The 22,841-nt window shown below is 37.0% G+C and overlaps 1 protein-coding gene across 1 annotated transcript in view; it reads left to right on the plus strand.

Moving 5' to 3' along the window:
• The window catches only part of PIEZO2 (piezo type mechanosensitive ion channel component 2), a 283,163-nt gene that overhangs the window by 99,685 nt on the left and 160,637 nt on the right, over positions 1-22,841 (plus strand). Inside the window, exon 3 of the mRNA XM_062500913.1 lies at positions 2,184-2,309. Within this exon, the coding sequence (XP_062356897.1) occupies positions 2,184-2,309 (126 nt within the window). The remainder of the gene's footprint in view (positions 1-2,183; positions 2,310-22,841) is intronic.

The raw sequence follows: 22,841 nt of genomic DNA on the forward strand, positions 1-22,841 counted from the left end.
TAAGAAGTGAAGTCTAAAACTGAGATACACTTTGGAGTGATACTGAAACACTGAAAGATAGACCTAATAGTCTGGGCATTGAATGTGCATTGACTAATTGTATTGCATTTTTTTCTCCTTTGGATAGTGACTCATTTGGATACCATTCTATTAAAAAATTTCAAACCCACTTCCACATGAAAAATGCGTTGTTTGATACCTATTAACTCCCAAGCACTGAGAAGAGTTTGTGACTTAGAGCTTCATAAATCACCAGACTGTCTTTGAAATCTGTACATTAGGACATATGTTTAAAGTACACAAAATTTGTATTGTCAAACTGTTTTTCTCCGGCTTTGAGATAGGTTTTTTTTTTTTTTTTTTAGTTTTATTTAGTTGTATTCTGATGGTGCGGTGCTCATAATATCATGAGCATGGGATCTGGTAATGAAGAAGCAAAGCATCAAATAGTGAGGCTTGGAAAGAAATTGTAAAATACAGCAGTCCTTGGATTACATATGACATCACATCGAACAAATTGTTTAATAATATGTTCATTTAATGTCATATGTTCGTTCTTCCAAAGCTTTTGAAAATATTACCTATTTTATTGTTTCTGCTGTTACAGTGCTTAGAAGTTGTTGTCCTAAGACAGGACACCAGGCCAGCTTCTGCAGAAGAAGAAGAAGAAGAACAAAAAGTGGCCCAAAGATTTTAGTATCCAGTGCTTTTGATGTAATGCTCTTCTACCCAGGTTGTCTCCTTTCTGTGTGAACTCTGGTGTATCTAGTGAATGTATCTTATTTTTCAGATTGCAAAAAATTCATACATGGGCTCATTCTTACAATTTTAATTATTTTTAAAATTATTTACTATATTTAAAAAAAGAAAAGGGAAATTTATTACAGACATTTGGTATTCAAAATCTGCACTCAGGATGGCATTATAACAAAAATTTGGAGACTGATGGATGGAGATGGTCTATTACTTTCTAAAATTGTTGAATCATTCTTATCTCATTATTTGCTTTGTAAAAAATACTATTTAGGCCATTGATGACATGCTTGAACTATATAAAAATTAAAATTAAAATCCGATTTATTGGCTAGATCCAGAATGTGAACTATCATCTTCTTTCTAGTAGTTGCTCATAACAGATGCTTGCAGAATAAGCATGAACAAAACAGGCTGCATATAGAGTGACCATTTCCTAGGTATATTCTGCTAGTTCTGCCCTCCATAGCCTTGCCTTTATTTACAGCCTTGGGTAAGAATTTCAGCAATGCTGTCTTTTAATCAGTAAATCATAAAATTACCCTCAAATGTGTGAAGCAGGTGGTATAAAATCTAGGTATAAAATATTTTGGAAGTAGAACTGTTACTGCAGATAGGTCAGGTAGGGTGATATTTAATGTTGTCTTTTATCAGCAGTTCAATTTTGTCTTGGAGATGCATATTTCCTGAAATACTGATGGTTCACTTTATTTATTCATACCTTTCAAGTTTGGCTGCCTGTGATTAAGCCAAGTGTTTCCTAGAGGATTTATAAGGCATTTCTAAGTCTTCATCAAACATTTTCTATTGGCTTTTGAATAGACATCCAGTAAATCACAGAGGAACTATGACCAAATGTGTCTGGCTTGGGGTTCTTCAGTGTATATTGAAAATTTTGTTTAAAACTTAGGAAGAGAAATAGGGCAGTCGGCACAAAACAGAGCATTCATTGAAAGTATGTCTATACTCCTAAGCCAAACTGAGGTTTGTGTCTTGTTATGCCTCCTGCCATGTAATAATTTTGTAAAGAGTAATAAGATTGACAGGCTTTTATTTTCTCAGAAGTACCATTTGTGTTCTGTCTAAATACCAGGTAATGTGTTGATAAGCATTGTGATGTTATCATTATTGATGAAAAATTGCTCTCTGGAGACTTAAAAAACTTCTTTTTCTTTAATTAAAAAAAAAGACAATAAAAGGAAAATTGGCAATAGCAGTCATTGTGGTTTGTGATTAAAGAATACTCGAAGAAACTATAATTAAAATGTGATTTTCAGCTATAACACTGACCATAGGGGACAATCATGATTCATGTGGAACAGACTGGTGGAAATATTCTGTGTCAGAATGTTTTTATGGTATTATACTGAAAATCTTTAAGCAATGCTCGGAAATTCACATATTATATGTATGTATATTTTATTTTTTAGGGCATACAGGACGATTATTGAAATCCCTGTGTTTCACCAGTCTATCATTTCTGCTGCTGCACATCATCTTTCAGATTACAATAAACAGTCTTGAAGCTGCAAAAACTATTGAACCTGGTTTTAACTGTGAGTAAAACATTTTCGTTTTTATTAGCATTTTAAGTGTTGAAATGCTTCAGTGGTTTTAAAGGTGAAGGGTTGATAAGAAGGCACTTAGCTTTGTGCTCCTGTGGGTTTGCAGCTTGCTCTTGTTTTCCAGCTTTTTATCTTAAAAATTACTGTTAGTAAGCCAGGAAGACTAGAAGGGCTTAAGAAACAAAATAAATTTATATGTAACTTACATACATACATATATATATATATATACATATACTATTTTTTTCCCACCACATATGCATTTTCTTTGAGTTCACCACTGACTGTTGTTATGACTTCATCTTTTAGGCTTTCTCAAATTCACCTCAGAACCTGAAGAACTACTCATTTGTGTCATTAGATCATAATTCAGTGAATTAAGAGTAAAATGAAACAAAGTAACAAACCTCCCTCTAGCCATGTATTATGTCCCTCTCTGGCATAACTCTCTTTAGGTTTTCACTTAATTTAACTTTAGATATTGATTCCAAAACTTATATTCCTAAATAGTATTTGTGCCTTTCTTGCCTGTGTTGTGCGGGAGGAAGGATTTTCCATTTTTCATTTATGTATAAGCTCTACTTAAAATATATTGCATGACATTGTGTATCTTCCTCTCTCAGGAAATGTTGTTCAGTAGTTCAGAAAGCAAACATCCTTTATTGTGTAGAAGTTAATTAAAATAGCTCTCCAGTGATTTAAATATGCAAGCTCCAGGTAGAAACTATTTGTACTTGTCTTACCATGCTTACGTTTAACATTTAAACCTGTCAGCTTACCTTTGATAAATGTCCATTTAATTTATCACAAGGTATGCTGCTGCCACTTGAGTAAACACTTGTACTACAATTCAACACGAGAAACCTTATGCAATGTAAAGAATTTGACTTAAATAACAAAATCCTAAGGAAACTTCAAGTGAGCTTTACCATTTCACCTTTAGCTTACACCGTTTCCTAAAGTAAAAGGCATAATTGTGTTCATGAAATACCAGCTTCACCTGGAATATATTGGGTCTGTTGGTTCAAATCAGGCCTTCAGAGTCTAAAAATATCCTTTCTCTTTTTTTTTCAAAAATATATATCTTTCATTAAGTGAGCTGGATTAATTGTTTTCCATATGTGTTTAATGTTCTTATGACTATAAAGATATAATTTTTACTTAGATTGGAGTAATTGCATCATCTAGACACCATTTGTATGAGTGGAGAGCTCCAAGACAGAGTTGCAACCACTGACTTTTTCCTCCTATGGTGGGAACTTGGATCTGCAGTGGGATTTAAAATAATTATTTCATCCTGAAGAGATGAAATAGAGAAAGATTTCAGTCTTCAAGATGAAATGTACCATTTTTTATTGTTTATTCACAGCTGTTGAGTGTAGCAGGTCCTTTTTCCGCTGCCATTAGTCATGATCTCCTTACTTGGGGCCTCACAGGGCAGCGGGTATAGCTGGGTAGGAGTGCATTAAATGTTATCAGATTGCCCTCTGACACCAAGGCCCCTTGACATGACATTCCCACATACTCACCATTAAGCTCTTTTTGCCTCCTGAGCGCAAAGAATGGTTTGAAGTTGCCTGTTGGAATTATTCTTTGTCCCAAAGGAACACCCAAACTGTGCCTGAGGTGTCTGGGAGAGAAGTTGGTTGACCAAAGTTGTTCCAACAGTTTTTAAACTGCTTTAGCAACATGAAATATTCTGCTGTTGAATTTCAGTGCCTGAATACTGAGTGAACTGGCACCGTTTTGTTTACTGGTATGGTTGTAGTCAGTGAGATCCAGGTGAAGCCAGTAAAAAGGGCAATCTGATACTGGCTGGCATTGCTGGATCCCCAAGGCGCTGAAAGAGAATTTAAAGACTGTTGTGAATGCAGGGGCTAGAAAGGGCCAAAGCATTTGCTAGGTCAGGGAATAAGGTCAGTTATTGTCATTTAATGACACCAGAACTTGGACATTGCTGTGTGGGTGAGGAGAAGACAGAATTCCCACTGCAGAAAGCACCTTGGTAGTACTTGTGCTTGTAAGAGTTCAGTGTGACAGCTGCTCTGGTTTCCTGTTCCCCAGCCATATGAGAAGTGCTGTACAAAAGTGACGGCAGATGTGGGCTAAGCCATAGCTGGAGAAATGACAGCGCGTCGCCCATGCCGTCTGCACAGTGTTATGATCTCTGCATTTTAGACTTGCTGTTAATGTTTATCCAGCTCATTTTGCTTAATAAGAAGTTCAGAAGTGTAGTCTGGAAGATTGATGTGTTCTGGTTTTCTATACAGACCTAGATCCACTATTAATAAAACATTTTTTTACAGCTACAGTCTTTTCTGATGCTTATCATTAGGAAATTTTTCTTCCATTAGTCAAAATATCCTGTCTTCAACCTTCAGCCTGATGTGGAAATAAAGAAAAACTTTCCATTAGTCTTTATGGTTACTCATTTTGTGTTTGAAGGTTGCAGTCATATTTGTTGTATGTACTCTTCTCTCATTCTCTTCTATTTACACAGCCTCAGCCCCTTCAAACTTTCTTCATGCATCATGTTTTCTAGAAAGGAGATTATTGTTATTGCTATTGGTTTATTTCTATTTTCTCCAAGTTTTTCAGGTATTTCTTGAAGCTCAGTGTCCAAAGCTAGGCACTATTTCAGCTGAGAATTTAGTAGCATATACTGAAACACAACAATTACCCAAGTGTCTGCAAGGTACAGACACTCCCTATTCATGAATTACTCCCTATTTATGAATTACTGTATGCTACTTTTTTTAATAGTCTCACACTTTTTATTTGTGATTCACTGAAACCCACAAATCTTTTTCTTCAAAACAGACCCTTTTTTTTTTTCAATCCCACATTTATATAGGTGAGTGTTCTTACAGTATAGTAAAAGTTGATGTCTGCCCAGTTTTTTTCCCAGAAAGTTTTGTTTATCAAGACTGTTCTATCTCCTTGTTTGGTAGTGTCTTGTCTTACAGGGGCCTTCTGCAGTAACACCTTCAAGGGGTTTTGGATAAATAAATTTTTGGGTTTTACTTTAAATTTAATATTTGTTTTGATTTTGCTGCAAATATAGTATGTGCCCAAGTTAAGTAAATTAAACCATAAAAGGAGCTACTGGATGTTGTGGCAGGTCCCCTCTTAATTATCTATCTTAATTATCTGTCAAAGGTCACGGAAGCCTGGGGAGGTCCTCTGTGACTGGAAGCCAGACAGTGTTATTCCAGTTTACAAAAAGGGCATGAAGGAAGGTCCAGGAATCTACACACCTGTTATTCTAACCTCAGTTCCTGAAAAAAGTATGTTAAAGATAACCTGAAAAAAAGTATATAAAAGATTATATTGGGTACTACTTTAAGGCATTTAAAGGACAATGCAGTCATCAGTCGTGGTCAACGCAGGTTCACAAAGGGAAACTCCTGTTTACTAATTTGATATCCTTCTATAGTAAAGTCACCTGCCCAGTGGATGAAGGGAAGGTGGTGGATATATTTTTCCTGGATTTTAGTAAGGCTTTTGATACTGTCCTCCTGGAAAAATTGTTCAGTAGGTTCAAGATGTACTTGGTTGATGAACTGGATGAAGGGCAGGGCTTGAAGGGTTGTGGTGAATGGGGCCACAGGACCCTCAGGGCTCAGTTCTAGGGCCAGTCCTGTTTTCAATGTATTTATCACTGATCTGGATGCAGGAGTTGAATGAACCATTAGGAAATTTGCTACCAACAATAGTCAAAGTGGGAGGTGTTGTCTGGGACAAGATGCCTTGCAGAGACCTTTGTGTAGTCAATCTAACTCTTGGCAATTTTAGAAATAGGTGAAAGGACAGGATAACATTGTCTGCAAATTCACTAGGTTAGTTTGTCTCAATAATTTCAAATGCCAATTTTCTGAATCAAAAGATAATTTTCTGGTTTTAGTTTTTCTTTTCACACTGCTATATTAAAGCCTCTGATAATATTTTCATTTTGTTAACAGAAACGCTTGAAAAATGTTTAAATTAGTTGTGTGATAAAGACTACCACCTCTTAAACCTTATGTAGTCCTGGTTTCAATTTGAAAGTGAAAAACATCTTCTATATCTTCTATACCTAGAAGCAGTTTTATTTGGTATGTCTGCAAACACAAACCACACATACAGAATTTTAGATCCATTTTAAAATATTCTGCTATTTCCCTGCACTTATGTAATTCGAAATCAGTTTAGGATAATTCCTAGAATGTTTGGCATCTTTGGTTTGTTATGTTTTTCATCCCCTTCCTCTTTTAGGGTTCATATACCTCCTCTTTCAGGATGGCTACAAAATGCTACAGCATTCTCTTAATTATGTTGGTCAGTTGATAGAGGTGTTCAAAAATGTTTGACCAACAGAAAGTTCTTGTTTCTTAAGAGCCTTGTGACTATTGCCCAGCAATAATAAAATTTTGCTGTTAGTAGTCTTTATTTAGCTTAATGAAAGATTTCTGGTTAGCCACAAGTTTAGTGTGTGGAACTAACATTGAATATCTCCCAGATACAGAAAGGGTGAGCTGTGCTGATCTTAAGCCATGAAGAGCCACATAATTATTCTTGTTTCACTGATACATTCGTATAATAGACAGTATGATTTTAAAATATAGCAGCATTCCTGCAGTAACAGAATTTAATTATTAAGTTTATATTTCTGATGGAATAAAATTCTGGTTATTAGATTAGGCAACATTTTTTGAGTATAGAATCTGTTAGGCAGGCAACTGAAGAGTAGATTACAGGTTAATAGTTGCATTCTGCAGTATGCACAGTATGGTTCTTTCCTAGGACTAGTTTGAAACATCTTTAAAAATGGCAATACCACTAGCAGGAATGTTTTCCACAATGTTATTTTTAAACTTTTCTTCCAATAAATTAGTGCAATTGTTCCTCATCATAATGATCTGTAAATATACACACTGTATCTTCTTGTGTTTAGTCAGCCTTTAAAATTAGTCTTGTTTCTTTTTCCCTTAATTGTGATGATGTACATCCATTTTTCATTTTGTGCTCCTCTATCATCTCTTGTTCTTGACTTCTGTGAATGAATCTATTGAAATGCTTATTCTCTGGAACAGTATTTTTGTTCATGAGAAAAGCAACTGAGAATACTTCAGCTACTCACTAATTAAGTTTGTATTCAGTGTTTGTAATACCAAAAAGAACATTTAAGGTATTTCTGGATATTTTTCTTATATATCACACAAATAAACTGACAGAATTTAAACAGATACCTTGAAACCCTTCTACAGGATTTCTATGAATCTTTGTTTATTGTGCCTACTTGGAGTGCTTTATTTACAAAACGGTTATATGTAGAAAAAAGGAGAATAGATTTAAAGTGCCACTTTGCCTAGATAGTTTCTCTGTTAGATCATGGGAACTAAAATCAGATAATTCTCTGTCCCTGCTATGCCATGGTGAATGTCAAACAAATGCATGCCACCATTGTGGAATCATAATAACTTTCTGCTTTAGATAAATTTTGAAATGATTTCTTGGCTTAAAAGACCATCCTGTGTTTGCATTACTACCAGCATGTCCCTGAGGTATTTCGTTATATTAGGAAGCAGCCATAAGCAGTACAAATAAATTATGTTTCACCATTTATTGAAAGCTCAGGCTCAGGACTGAAGCTAACCTTTCATAGGAATGAATAATTACTCTTTCCTATATACCTGCTAAGATTTAATGTCTTTTATATCCTCCTGAGTATGCTTTTAAGGTTGTGCAGATTTTGTAAAGTACTGCTTTGGTAAAGATTGATGTTTATTGTTTGATTAATTAACTCACTGGAAAGAATGATGTTGCTTTTGTTTATAATGGGAAAAATTGTTTAAATATTTCATACAGAATTTCATATTTCTATTTCAAAGGTAGATGTCAGATGCATTCCAGTCTTTCAAATACCGTGGCTTACTGGCTCAACTCCTGTCTCGAGTCTCAGTTATCTCATGGCCCCTTGTTGGATGTTTTGACACATCATTTCATGGGAGACTGCCTTGAAAACACATATTTTGAAAATATTGGAAATTTGAAATACTATTTTATGAAAAATATTCTGATCATTTCCTGATTATTAGTTGTCTCGATAATTTTGACAATTTTAATTTCAAAAGCAGTGCTTCATATGAAATGAAATTAATCTAAATGGCATTAAGAAAACTAGTGAGTTTATTGTAAGAAGCTTCTAAGCAGAAGTCATAGCAAAGTAAGCATTTGCATACTGAGAAGTTCTTATGTCCTCTCCAGTAGTTTTGCTTACCAAAATAAAAGCTAACAGTCACCATCATTAAAGAGTGCTGAAGCAGTTGCACACCACACCAGAAAAAACAGCTCATTCTTCCCTAACAAAAGCATCCATATCTCAACCAGATAAATGGTTTAGGTGCTTTCCAAACAACTGGTTTAATTGCAAGTTCACCTGAATTGTATGTGCATCTTACTCTTTCTTTTTTGCTTAGCGAAATCTGTATTTCAATGTTTTTACAATACAAGTGGGCCTTGTCTTGCAGAACATCTACATTTTAATCGTATTTTTGTGTATCATCTCAAAGGTTATAATCTTGGCCAAAATCTGAGCAATAAAGAATACCTTTAAGCATCTAAGAAACAATTCATTCTGTTATCACAGAAGTCATCAGATTGTACTTGTGTGGTTTCTGTTCAAGCAGCAAGAGAAAAAGGTCCAGAAATTAACTCTTGTTTCAAGAACAACTGTGGAATATCCAGTATAGCAAAACTTTTATAGGATGAATCAACCAGCTATAGCACTGCAGAAGAATCAGAGTAACCTTTCATTGAGAGGATATATATATTTTGAACTCAGTGTTGTCTGTGATGTCTATGACAGCCAGTATAGCACAAATTTAGTCCACACTTTTAGCTAGATGAGTTCCAGAGTGGTGAGTGGTGCCTCAGTAGGAAAAACAAATTTTAAACCAATATTTTAACAGAAGAGATTATATAGGTTCTTCATGTTGTCCAGCAAGACTGGTAATACTAAATTCCATAATATTGAAGTCTATTTTTAATGGAATTTAGATGCCTACATATTTTTGAAGTTCTGAATTACAGTCGTAGTTCAAATAGGAAAGCCTATTTGTTCAGGTTTTATGAAAGATGAGTGATCTGATTTAACCCCAGATGGCAACTAAGTACCACACAGCTGCTTGCTCTCCCTGCCTCCCAGTGGGTTTGGGAAGAGAATCAGAAAAAAAAGGTAAGGAAAAGCTCAAAGCTCATAGGTTGAGGTAAGAATAGTTTAATACTTTAAAGAAAGTAAACTACTACTACTACCACTGCTGCTTCTACTAATTTTAACTGGGGGGAAAAAAAAAAAAAAAAAAAAAAAAAAAAAATTAAAGCTCAAGACATGCAAGTGACACACACAGAATAGAATTGCTCATCACCCACTGACCAATGCTCAGCTTGTCCCCAGGCAGCAAACAGTAACGGTCCCTTCCAGCCTACTCCCCAGTGTGTGTATATATATCTGTATGTAGGCATGACAATCTGGGGTATGGCATATCCCTTTGGTCAGTTTGGGTCAGCTGTCCTGGCCATGCTCCCTCCGAGCTTCTTGTGGACCTGCTTCACTGGCACAGCATGAGACACTGAAAGGTCCTTGATTTAGGGTAAGCATTACTTAGCAACAACCAAAACAGCAGTGTGTTATCAACATTATTCTCATAATAAACCCAAAACACAGCACTGTACCAGCTACTAGGAAGAAAATTAACTCTATCCCAGCAAAAGTGGGACAGTCGGTTACTTCTTGTGATTTAACTTTGTGCTATGTCTTCAGCAAACTGTGTGAAGCTTTGTTGCCTGAGCACATTAGGTGCTGAAAACATTTCCAGAATGCAGGTTAATAGAATTTTATAAAAATTAAAGCTAACTGTGGAAACCTCTTTATTAAAAGTCAATATATGGATGTTCTTTTTCTCATCCAAAGCAGTTAAAACTGCCTCTTGGTGACATCTGTCCAGTGCCATGTGTATTGAAAAAAACCCTGCTTTGACTTGTAAATTCTCCTAAGAAGCAGCTTTCCCTCTTCTGCTCTTTGTACCACACAACGTGCAGCAGGAGTCAGCTGGGTGGCAGGGGGCTTATGGAGATACCACAATTTACAGAATAAGGGGAACAGGATTTCTTCAGAGCTTCCCTCTTATCAGCCACTATACCTGCAGAATAATGAGCTACAGAGCAGTGAATGGCCATTTGTCCAGATCTCCACTGAGAGGCAGAAAATCTCAGGATCTCTGTGGAGATTAGTAAGAGTGGTGCATACAAGGATTGAAGTAGAGCTGAAGCTCCTGTTTTGCTGTTTTACTTGGCAAATACCACTGAAAACCTAGGAAATGACAGAAAGGAGACTTGACTTTAAGGAAATAATATTTCCTATCACTCTCTGGTTTCATCATGTACTGTTTCTTGCATAGGTGATGTGCAGTGTCTGAGTCAAGAAATAAAAGAATATAAAAATAAGAAGAAGGAGTCATGAAGAGCTTGAGACTAGAAAGAATGCTTAGTTGTAAAAACTGCAGTGAGATCCAGATGTGGTGGCACCAATATGGTCATTATATTGGGTCCTAGAAAGGTGTGTGGTTGTACAGTATTACCAATTACTATTTCTGACTGTTGCTTCAATGATTCAAAGAGTCAAGAATGTTGACATCCAATGAGAAACTTTTAATTAGTCAGAGGTGTTAGCTTGCCTCTTTTGTCTCAACAGAAAGTTACAACAATAGCTTATTCTGTATATAAAAGTTAATTTTCCTTTAATTCAGTGCACACTGGATGTCAACATTTCTTCAACATTTTCCATGCAGCTTTATGTAGCCAGGAAATTTATGACTGGGGAAACAGAAGCTTCTGTAATTGCTTCTTAGGTATGTATGATAAGTCCTGCTTAATTTCCTGCTGGGTGTTACTACTTAGCAGTTTGGAAAGTTAGTGTTCATTGTACTTATGGAGTCTTTATTTCTGGACTCAGGTTGCTATGTGAAAACTGAGCAATATTCTAGGGAGTCACTTTGAGGCATGGTACATAACTCTTTTGTATAATGTATGTGATTCTGCTGCAGTGATGTTGGCATACTTGCTTGCGTTTGACCATTCAAGAGAACCTGGCATAGGACATGATCCTTCTCACTCTCAGTTTGTACTTTTGACAGTCAGAATTGCATTGGAGAGAAGACCTGGGAAACTGCTGGATGGCCCATGGGGCTGTACAGCTTCTTTCTGAAGCTTGTGGACTTCGGAAGGTGCACCCAAGGCACACTTAAGGAGGGACCCAGAGTATCCACTGATGTTGTGATGCAAACTAGGATAGTTCTCTTCAGTGTCCCAGCTGTAGGTAGGATGACTGCAGGGTTGTAGAATAGAAGTGTGACCATCACTGTCATCTTGTTTTAGGGCTGTTTGGAGGAGAGATAGAGCAGCTGTTTTCTGTCTCCCTCTGTCCTCTTAAAGGAGGAAGCAGAAGCAGCAAACTCAAGGAAAAAATCAAGGCTAGCTGTGAAGGAGATGGCACTCAATAAAACATGAATAGATGAGAAGAGAGCAAAATGTGTGTGTGAAGGAAATAAAAGCAGAAGAGAGTAACCTTTTGTTGATTTATACTCGGGGTTAGTGTTGTTAGTGAATTAAGAACCAAATGTGCAGATAAGACTTCTACATTTTTATAAGTAGCCACTTGCTCTCTTGTCCTCTGGTTGTATGCTTAACCTTTGTATGAAAAGCTTATCAGCATACATTGCCAACTGCTTTTGAGTTCCAAGTTACTACAAAACCTGTTTTCCATATTGCAGAAAAGTTCTTGGAGGGCAGCAAAACCAGAAACTGGCAGCTCAGATGATTACAGTGAAAAAACTTGTCAACAGGGTCAACTCTTACTACCGTTACTCTGACCCCAGGTTATCATGGCTCATTGGCAGTGTTTGCCTGTAGAAGAATGAAGTATGTAAGGACAGCTCCCCAGTGCTTTAGCAACCAGCATCTCTGGGCTAGTGTAGGGATCATGTTGAAATGTTCCCTTGTTAGTCATTCAAATCATTTTAATATAAATATTTTACTGGGGAGTCTTACTGTAGTATTATTATTCAGAAGTAGGAAACTATATATTTATGTGTTGGACACTGTTTAGACAAATACTTTCCACTGAGAATAAATATTTCACTTTATTTCTGGGGATCTGTCTTTTCTGTTTGGCTGTTTACATCGTTAAGGATTGCTCTTCATCATGTAATTGTGTTGAGTATTTTTAGAAAACCTGATTTTTTAGTGTGGTGCTGTAAGCATTTGCATGTGCTTGTACCCACATTGCAAGTTTGAGAGGGGTTGGTCCCTGGGTCAGAGCTCTTAGGCTTGATCCTTCTGCACCTCTAGGGTTATACATCAGCAGCTGGAAAACAAACTGCAAATCTGAGTTCAGATGATGACAGCTGCTCACTGCAGCCCCTCTGCCATGGCTGGACCACCATCTGGGCATCTCAGCTGCAAGGACAGGTGAGGTGTTGTGTCTGGGGATGGCAGCTCTGATGGGCCATCCCTGGCGGTGCAGCACCCCAGTGGGTGGGCTTCCCTGGGCAGTGTGGGCTAGGGGCTGCTCTGGACAAAAATGAGGTCTTGAGTTGAGGTTAACCTCTAATTGAATGGGCTGAGTTTACTGAACTCTTCATGGAAGCTGTGATGTAAAACAAATCTCCCTATAAAACAAAGCAAAAAGTGTTGCTCACATAAATAGGGCTTGGAGCAATCAGGAAAAAAAATGTTTTCTTGATGGGGTTGGACTTGAAATGCTTTGGCGAGCTCTTCTGCATCAGTGTGTTAGAACGTAGTCCTAAACCTAGGTCAAATACAATTGGAACTTGCATGCTTTGAGTTTTCTTCCAAATGGAAAGTTTGTATTAAAATTCCCTCCAAGTTCTTCCAGATATGCAAGTCTCAGTAATCACACAGGATGATAGAAAGTGCTGTGCCTTACACCTTTTGCATAAACAATGTGCAGCACATCTGTCAATGCTTACTCTTAACAAAGAGCAAAATAACTAAGAACAATTCTGTAGCACTCACAATGGGTGAAAAAGTATCCTTTAAATCTGTGGAAGGAGGAGAACTGTGAATTTTGAATAGTAGACTTGATTTCCAAAGTCATTAACATCCCCCTTTTGTTTCATTTCAAATCTTGCATTTTTCCTTATATCTAGGTCTGGAAAATATAAATATATGCCATATATACTGTGTTTACTACTGAATTTTGTCACACTACATTTCTTGAAGGGTTTGTTTAAAGCAATCAAGAAACTGGACTTCAGAGATGTTACAGTCATCATCTAGACTAACACCAGAAAGATTTTCAATAGCATCAGTGAAAGGTGTAGTAAATGAAAAATATTTCCTGAAAAAACTGTAATCCTATTTTATGTGTTTAGAAATAGGGAGACTAGAACACAGTATCTTTCAAAGTGATTAAGAGAATGAACTTGATTTTCAGCTGTGTTCAGATATCATTGAATGCAGATTTTAAAACTGAAAGCAAGTTAAATACAGTTTTCACACTGAAGTAGTATAAAATGCTCAAAACCATGCTCTCCAGCCAGAGGCTGTCAAAAGCTTTACCAAACTTTTTGAGGTGTAGAACAGTGAATGAAAGTAGCTCCTGAAGAAAATCAAGAGAAGTGTAGTTCAGAGTACATAAATTAGTCATTAATACCTGTATAACTATGTATTTAAGTATATAGTCCTTCATTTTGAAAAAAGATAGCCAGCCTTCCAGCACAGAGGACACAGTCATAAGAACAGATAGCATATTATGTTCTTTTGTTCATGTATCACCTTACCTGCAGTCACTATGGTCAAAAAATAGCAAATAGCAAATTGTTTTTCATGGTGTCACACAAATTCTTTCTGGCGCACAAATTTAGAATGTTGAAATGCAAAAGGATGATTTTTAACTCATCCTTTAGAGCCAACAGAGTTTGACCTCTTCATGGGATTGCATCCATGTGGTTTGTCGGTGATGCTAGCAGGTTCCAGGAAATTCCTGCTTTTTCTAGGCCCCCCCAAATTTGTCTGTGAATAATGTAATGTTTCATGAGGAAAGTTGTGTTCTTACCTTCACTGTAGACATGTCAAAAGACTCAAATTACAGCCAGAATAGTCTCCATTGTAGAGTCTAGCAAATTACCATCATTTTTAAAAATACAGTCCTTAATTTAGATGCCAAACTGGATTTAAATCCTAAAAGTCTTGCATACACCTGGAGGGTGTGGTGGTCTAGTGGTAATTAAACACAGCTGCAGTGTGAAACTTGTGGAATTACAAAAACATACTGGTGAAAGTCCTATAAGCACCATCCCTGGAAGAGCTTAAAAAAACATATGGATATGGCACTTGAGGCGTGGTTTAGTGGTGAACATGATGGTAGTGTTGATGATTGGACTTGGCAGTCTTAGAGATCTTTTCTAACTTTATTGATTCTATGAATGTGTGATTCTACGATATCCCTGACAAACATGGCAAGAATAAAAAATAATTTGAGCTGATGCTGTTGTGCTGGCAACAATTCCAGCTTCATAAAAGTTATTGGTCTCCCAGTTCTCATTATTTCAGAGATGGATATTTACATAGTAATCCTTATTCTTGACTATCTGATGTTTTATGTTTGACTAAGAATAAAGTACAAGAATGGCAGAAACTCTAACAATCAGTGCTGTGTGAAGGGGACAAGAGATGCCTTTTGCACTGCTATCAGATTGTGCTCAGTTGCTCTCTGATTATATAAAAACACATGCACATTTTCATCTTGAGAGACATAATTCATTAGAGCAGGAACTTTTAGTGATTATTAAGTTTTAGTACTACACAGCAACCTGTGCAATTTCAGGAGTCAGGCTGATTGAATTACCCAATTAGACAGTCTTGCTAAGTGGGGGAAGACGACATTTCAGCACCATTTTTTTCAATAACAAAATTCCATGAAATTATCCAAGGTTTAGAAAGCTGTAAGTACCAATGAGGGAGGAAAATGTGCTCTAGTGGTCAATAGCACAGAAGCTCAACTTCTTTGACTCTAGGTAGAGGGCTTCCAAAAATATGCACAGACCGGACAAGATTAAAGTGGACGTAATACTCGGAAATATAACAGAAAATAATGTGTTATACCCAGTGCATGGATTGGTCACACAATAAATAATTGCTTTCTGCAGAATGGAGATAGTGATAAAGAGTGATTTGTTGAACTTGCACTTCTTGGTTAGATGCTCCGGAAATACGCAGGAGGAGCGGATACATGACAGCAGAAGGGATGGTCAGATGATGGACATGAATGTTCAGAGTCTATAGTGGGCTTCCTTTTCTGAAGTCCCTGAGTCTGCTACTCATGCAGTTGTTGCCTCATCAAAATTTTGAGGGATGGAATAAATAATTTTTAGCCACTGCACTGAATTAAATAAGATCTCCAATTTCCAGTAGTACTTGTAAGTACCATTAAAATTTTAATCCAGATTTTAAATGAGAACTTCTGGGGATTGGCAGAGATCAGGTTTGTCTTGCTGACATGTAGATGTGAGCCATGGTTCTGTGAGCCGTGGTTCTGTGAGTCATAATGCCCAGTGTAGCAGTTCTACAGCCATGCTGGACTGGACCCCTCTTCTGCGACTGTACTCTCATCATATCATAATTTTATGAAGGCTTCTAACCAAAATAAATTTCAGCTCATGAAACTGCATTGACTTGAGAATGAAATACCGCCTGTTCTCATTACAACCCTATTCTCTCAACAGCCTTTCCACAAGTTATATTACACAACACCTATGATACATGAATTTTGAGATTCTTTTTTATGACTTTTCATATCCCCACTGACACATTGTCAGAATTCTCTCATATATATGATAAAAAGGAAAATCCTGAGCAAGGAAGTTCACAGAATCCATATCCACATAAAACAAAGGCTGGAATGCTGATAGAGTTCCATGAACATCTGGAAAAAGTCAAAGATGCGTTTCCATATCTATTCTATGTCTTCCTGGATAACAATAAGAAAATTATACCACATTTCCCTTCATAGCTCACAGTTCCTGTTATTTTTTATTTTTTAAATTTTTTTTTAGCTATAATAAAGAGTGAAAGGTTCTATAACAGCAGCTGCAGGAAATGACAATAAATATTGTGTTTTGTTGGTGGCTGGTGTATTAAGTCAGAAGGCAAAAATCAGCTTCTGTGTTTTCCTATGTGATTTCTCAGAGAAAAGCAGAAGATTTTACATTTTAGGTAGTGGCAGCACTTGATTTCAGAGATTTCTCAAACTATGGTTGAAATAACAGGGTTTTTCTATTTTGGAAGTACTGAGTGCCAGCAATGTAAAATTCATTTATTTTAGTCTTTTTTGCAAGAATTAAATTTTTTGTACAGTAATACATATATTGTAAACACCATTACATATTTATACTTTACTAGTATATTAATTCAAGTAAAGAATATTTAATTTTAAATAAACATTTCATTAGCAGGGATTGCTATGTCCTGGATGTCATGGAAGTGATGCTGTATATATCATTGTTGCTGCCACAGCAAAACACTGCACTGGGTTAGGGAGAGACAACTGCTTACAGGGTAGTTCCATGCTTCCTAAATAAGTTTAATTTTTTCCTTTTTCCCCCCATCTCTAAATATTTTACTGTGTAACACTAGTTCTCTTGTACATGAGCAGGTAGAAGGTGCATTGTTAGGATGTTCTGTGGAGCAGGATGTGAGCCTTAGCTGAGTGGCTGCCCGTGTGGTGCAAGGAACATTTACCAAAAGCGAGCACAAAACCTTGCTTTCAGTTTTTACTTGAGAAAAGGTGTAAGACCTAGTTCTGAGAATAAAGAAGGGTTAAATATGTGGCTTAGATGACATCATGCTAGTTCTCCTAGGATTTTTTCAATAGGATTTTGATATTTAAAATAAAATACAAACCTACCAGATTATGGAAAATGGGATAAATGTTTCTCACTTGCTCTGCTTCTGTCTCTGTCTTCTGCATGTTACACAGTGGCTGCATTTATCTAAAGCTTTCACTGTTGTGTTCTCTTTTCTGAGTTAGGATCACTGCCAAAGTGATCTCATGTTTATAGAGGGTTTTGTTTTGTTTTGTTTATGTTACTGTTTGTGGTACAAATAGCTACTTTCACCTTGGAGTTGTACCTTTTTTTGTCTGTGTTTGATTCTGAGGTAGTATCCTCTATATTTGGGTCAATGACCACAATATTTGGCTGCTGTAATTTTCTATTAATATTAATAAAACCACCTATCCCCCTAGCATATGGGATGCAGAAGACACTGCTCAGAAAGCTGTTATAAATCTCAAAAAGGTTTATGAGCTGAAAAAATTGAGTTTGGAGAGGGGAATGTAGACTCTGCAATTTCCAAATGCTGATGCTAAATCCATTCAGATGTAAATCAAACCTATCAGGAGCATTCTGCTTTTTAGATACTTTATCCTAACTTGTTTGCTCATTATTCCTTCCTCAGCTGGAGGTTGTATATGAAACTTGTTTAAATGAAATAAATAATGTAATCCTATGACGAAGATTAGTATATTTTGGAACTCAGAAATGGAAAAAAAGTTAGGTAATGTTTCAGCATAAATAACAATGTGAGTAGGGGGTTTTTTGAGTTTGAAATTCTTAGTCCAGGATGTGGATAGTTAGGTCATAATCTCTCTGGATATTTCCCAGTGTTTGGCTAGGCTTTGAATGACCTCTCTAACTGGAAATCTTATGCTTCTTTGTGTAGCACAGAGTCAAATAATCTTGGCTTTGAAATGAGCAGTGTTGCCATATGTTTATGTATGTTCACTTATATTTCATATGTTTTGATGTGTTCACATACATGTCACCTGCACATTTGTTTTAATCGATGTGACAATATCCCACCTGATGCCTCTGTTTTAAACTTCATTACATTTCTTGCACACTGAAAGTACCTTATGTTAGAAGAATTTTTGTGGCTCCATCTACCCTTTGCTATTTTGGGAGACTTCTGTGACTGGTTTGTCTCTGCTGTTGCTCTGTCTTGGGAATTTAATGTTGCTTTTCTGCTAAATCATTGGCACTCAGTCAAGATATACTCATTTGTAATTCTGGTCCTTGGGGTTTATGACAATTCAACTTCCTTGCTATCAGGCCTTTGTTGATATCTACAGTATCTGTATGGAAGTTCTAAAACACTGTAGCCTCTGTGGAATAATGAAGATGAGCTTGAAATCTCTCATCAAATAATTTGCTAAAATCATTATTAGGAGGTATCTTTTCACACAGTGATAGCTAAACTCTGTTTAAATGCCAAAGTCTAATATCATCTTACACAAATGACATAAAGAAGGACCAGGATCAGGTCTTATGTCATTATGCTAGTCCGTAAGAAGTTACACTGGATTTTGTCAGCAAATGTCATCATGGCTATGCAGATACATCCCAGTGATGGAAGAACACATTCAATTCAAGATTAATGTGCTTTGACCATGGAGAGTTAAAACTCCTTGGTGCACAAGAGATTGAGCAGTTGCTGGGATAAAAAGGTTTTCAAGTTTCCTTGCATAGACAGTTTTTTATATTGTGGTACACCAGCCACCTACACTTGAGCACACCCTGCCTGCCAGCCCTTGATAGGAAACTGTTCTGCATGTGAGTGTTTATTTCTTACTAAGACAAATTTAATGAGCCAGTGATCTACTTTCTAACTTGTTTTCTTACTTTGGTGCTTCTATTGGTCCCTGCAGGTGCAGATTTCATAGAACTATCTCAGGGGCTTTCTTGGAGACTTCCTCTTCAGTTTATCATGTCCTGATTCTCTTGCTCAATGGTTGTTTTCCAGTAGGTGCAGTATTTCACCAGTGCAAAAGTCTAATAGGAAGTAAGATTCCAAAAGGCTTATGGTGGTACATAAAAAAATCAAACAGTAGGGTACCAATTATGTAATTTAATGACTTGAATAAACATTGTAAAATTTTATTTTAAATGTGTCTATCTGCAGATGTCCTCAGCTGTGGATCTAATATGCTTCTGATGTAGATTCTGATTGTTCTTAAATGGGAGCTTCCTCTTTCACCAGAGTAATTTTCCAGTTCCTCAGTAAAGGCAGTGAATTGGCCTTTCTCAGGCTTTTATTGAGCATGAACCTTGACAGAGGATTGTTTTCCACATCCGTGTTCATTAACTGTAGGCAGTGCAGTGACAGATGCAAGAAGATATACAGAGTACATCAGGATCTGTTTCTTTTCTATCTGTAAAATCACTTCCTTTTGTGTAATCTTGTACCATTATCTCTACTTGTCATTTAATGCAATTTTCTAGACTGGCCAGTTTCTTTATTTGTGTGCCAAAGATAAGGTAACCTCCATGGAGGTGGCATTCATTAGCTGTGTCTACATTCAGTTAGCCCAACATATATTCACATGCTGTATTTGGGTTTCTTCTGAAGTGCATTTCCTCCTACAGTGATGAATGTGTGCAGTGTACAACCTCCCTCATCCTTTGGCTTGTTGCAGTAATGGGATGCCTTATTTTTCTCCCTTTGCATTTCTATCTATGATTCCTGGTTCCTGCTTCCTGAGATCAGCAGGAGGCCTCCCTACATGAACACAGAAATACAAATGCTATTGCTAGCTTGCTTGTCACATAAACATCTGACCTGAGTATTTTTGTGGCCCCTTTCTGTAGACACTGAAAGAATCTCTTGAAAATGAAGTAAATAAAGAGATGTTTAGTCTCATAATCTTATAGTCCTGATACGGCTGCTTGGCAAGTCCACTCTTCTCCCAGTGGCTCACTCCAAAGGCTCTCAGGACATTTCCAATGTTTTAGGTGTAGACAGAGGTTCTAAATGTCAGTTTTCAAGGCATTTGAAAACAGCAGTTAAATTTCCCTTCTTCAGTGACTTTCAGTACTAATGGGGAAATTTCATGGAGACAGGAAGAGATGTCCTGTGCAGTAAATCAAGAAGTCATTATTTGTTCATTTTCTCACTTTTCTCAAGATTTGAGCTCCTGCAGGAACTTCTCCAGGACACAGCCATCATCCACAGCCATTCTGTTAGGCCAGCTTCAAAGAGGAAAGAATAAGAGAGAAGATTTGAGAAATGTGTGTGTTTGTTGGGCCTGATACAAGAGGAAATGGACACTGTCTCTGTCCCTTATGAGCTACCTAAAGAGAAATTTCCTCCCATCTGGGGAAGGATAAGAAGCTGCAGAAGAATGCAACTGAGAGTCATGATTCAATGCTGTGCCTCAGCTCAGTATAGCCTAGAGCTTCCTTTTCTCTTAGTCCTTCCTTAAATACTGAATTTTAGCATTTCCTTCAGCTTTTGTATCCTGTCTGGATTGCATTTTTCAAGGCAATCACTGTGTACTTCTGTGTTTTACACAGCCCTCAGCTCAGCTGGATCCCACCATTTCCTGGCCCATAGACAGTGCTGGTGCCAGCAAATCCCCCAGGAAAAAATATTTTCCTTGAATTTAGAAAGAAAATGGAGAAAATTGAATTCTTGGCGTAGGAATGCACAAAATGTAAGATATCTTAAGAGCAATTGTTCAGATCTCTGATGAGCTTGTTCATAAATCAAAGTGTGGAATTTGTTTCTTGGCTTCCCTTTGACATGTGAGATGGCAGCACATTAAATGACTCTTTATTTTCCTCTTTATACTTTTAATTTTTCATTGTCTCCTGTGAAAATCAGTATTTGTATTGGTTTAATGCATACTTTCCAGCATGTAATAGGAAGTTACATGAAGCTCTCAAAACAAAAAGATAATTCTGCTCACAGCTCCCACATCACTCCATGGAAACTGCTAAGAGCAGCTGTGCAAGAGATAAAGCCTGAATTATTTAAAAGGATTTTAAAAAAACCCTAATCTCCAGTGTCAACCCGTCTCTGCTTCACTGTCAAAAGAGAGCCAGTAGGAGGTCAGGCTGTCTAGCATCTCTCAGTCCATAGTTCATGTGCGAAAACCTATCAACACAAAGTCGCTAGTTTGTGCCAGGTTTTTCTGTATGGAGTATGGGCTATTATTTCTGACACAGTGTACGTATTTGTTTCTTCACTGTGGTATAGAAAAGAAGCCATTAGTTATTCCTGGTCGAGGTTTGACCCTCTCAGAGGAATCACTTGAGCTGGCTTGTGGCATTAACTGGCTGCTCCCACCCTCGCCCTTTGACTTTTGGTGTCTTTAGGCACCCGGACAAGCCCTGCTGGACACTCTGCCTTTGGGACTGGTGCCGTGATGCAGAGGAGCTGGATTCAGTAGGGTCACATTGGGAGTTAAGATACAACTTGTCCCACTGTTTTTGGCATGACTCACATTAAGTAATTAGAACCTCATGCCAAACTTTCGCTATTCACATGCTGAAATGGAGTAGTAATTTGTTTTATATGTATTAACTGTAATTGCTTACTAGGTTTGACAAATGTATTACTAATTCAACAATTGCTGTGTTATAAGGCACTGATGGGAAAAGCTCTACTCAAAGTCTATAATCTCTCTTGTGAACTGATCTTTAGTTCTGTACATAATTTTGACTGAAGTAGTATTTATTTAAAGCTGGAAATTGCTTCAAAATCTCAAGTAATGTGAAACTAATGCCCAATGAGAAAATAAGTCAGATTAATAAGATTAATAACTTCTAAGATTGGTTGTTTTTTTTTTTTTTGTTTTTTTTTTTTTTTTTTTTTTGTTCATAAGCAACTTTTAAAAGGGACTTGTTTGTTTGTCTTCTGTTTGGGTTTTTTTCCCTTTACACTAAAGCGTGCCCAGTTTTTACCACTTGAAAGAGAATTAAAGTTCTTGAGCAGTTTGAATACAGCTCTTCTTCCACAACTGGAATGAATACTTCGTGCTGCGGCTGACCTAGTGCAGGGGCTTTGACATTGTAATCTTTGTTCTTGCAAAGAGGTGGAGAATTGGGTTGATATTTATATTTATAAAATAAGTATCTCCTCTCTCTCTCTATCTCCACATCCAACCTCAGTGGTGTGAGGGATTTCCTTTTACATTTGTGGACTATTATTGGGATTCCCATGTGTTTTTACTCTGAAAAGCTGGCCTTGCTTTCCTCAGAAATGTTGACCTTTTGGAGTTCTTGATGTGAATAGTTTTTCAAGTCAGGGTCATGTAGAGCCCACATTTGCCCTCCTGCTCTAGAGGTGAAATAGGGTGGGCTGAGGAGCACAGGAAGAGGAAAAGAGGGAGAGCAGTTCACTGTTCTGTGGATTGAAGATGTGGCCAGTAACACGTAATTATTTTTCTCTAAAGGGCAAGTAAGAGTAGCTGTAAAGACTTAACTAGTCTTTCAAATTCTAGAAGATATAAGGTTGAATTTGAATAAATTTTAAATAGCGAATAGGTTTCCCCCTTGTAAAAATCCCAAATGTTTGGATCATAAAATGGTTGTGTTAGTCTGGGCAGTGACATTTGCTGCCTGCTTTAGGTGCCTTTACTGGTGTACACAGTTGATAGTAAAAATAGCATTTAATAAAATTTTA

Source organism: Cinclus cinclus, chromosome 1 (assembly GCF_963662255.1).
Source record: "Cinclus cinclus chromosome 1, bCinCin1.1, whole genome shotgun sequence".
Classification (NCBI taxonomy): Eukaryota; Metazoa; Chordata; class Aves; order Passeriformes; family Cinclidae; genus Cinclus; species Cinclus cinclus.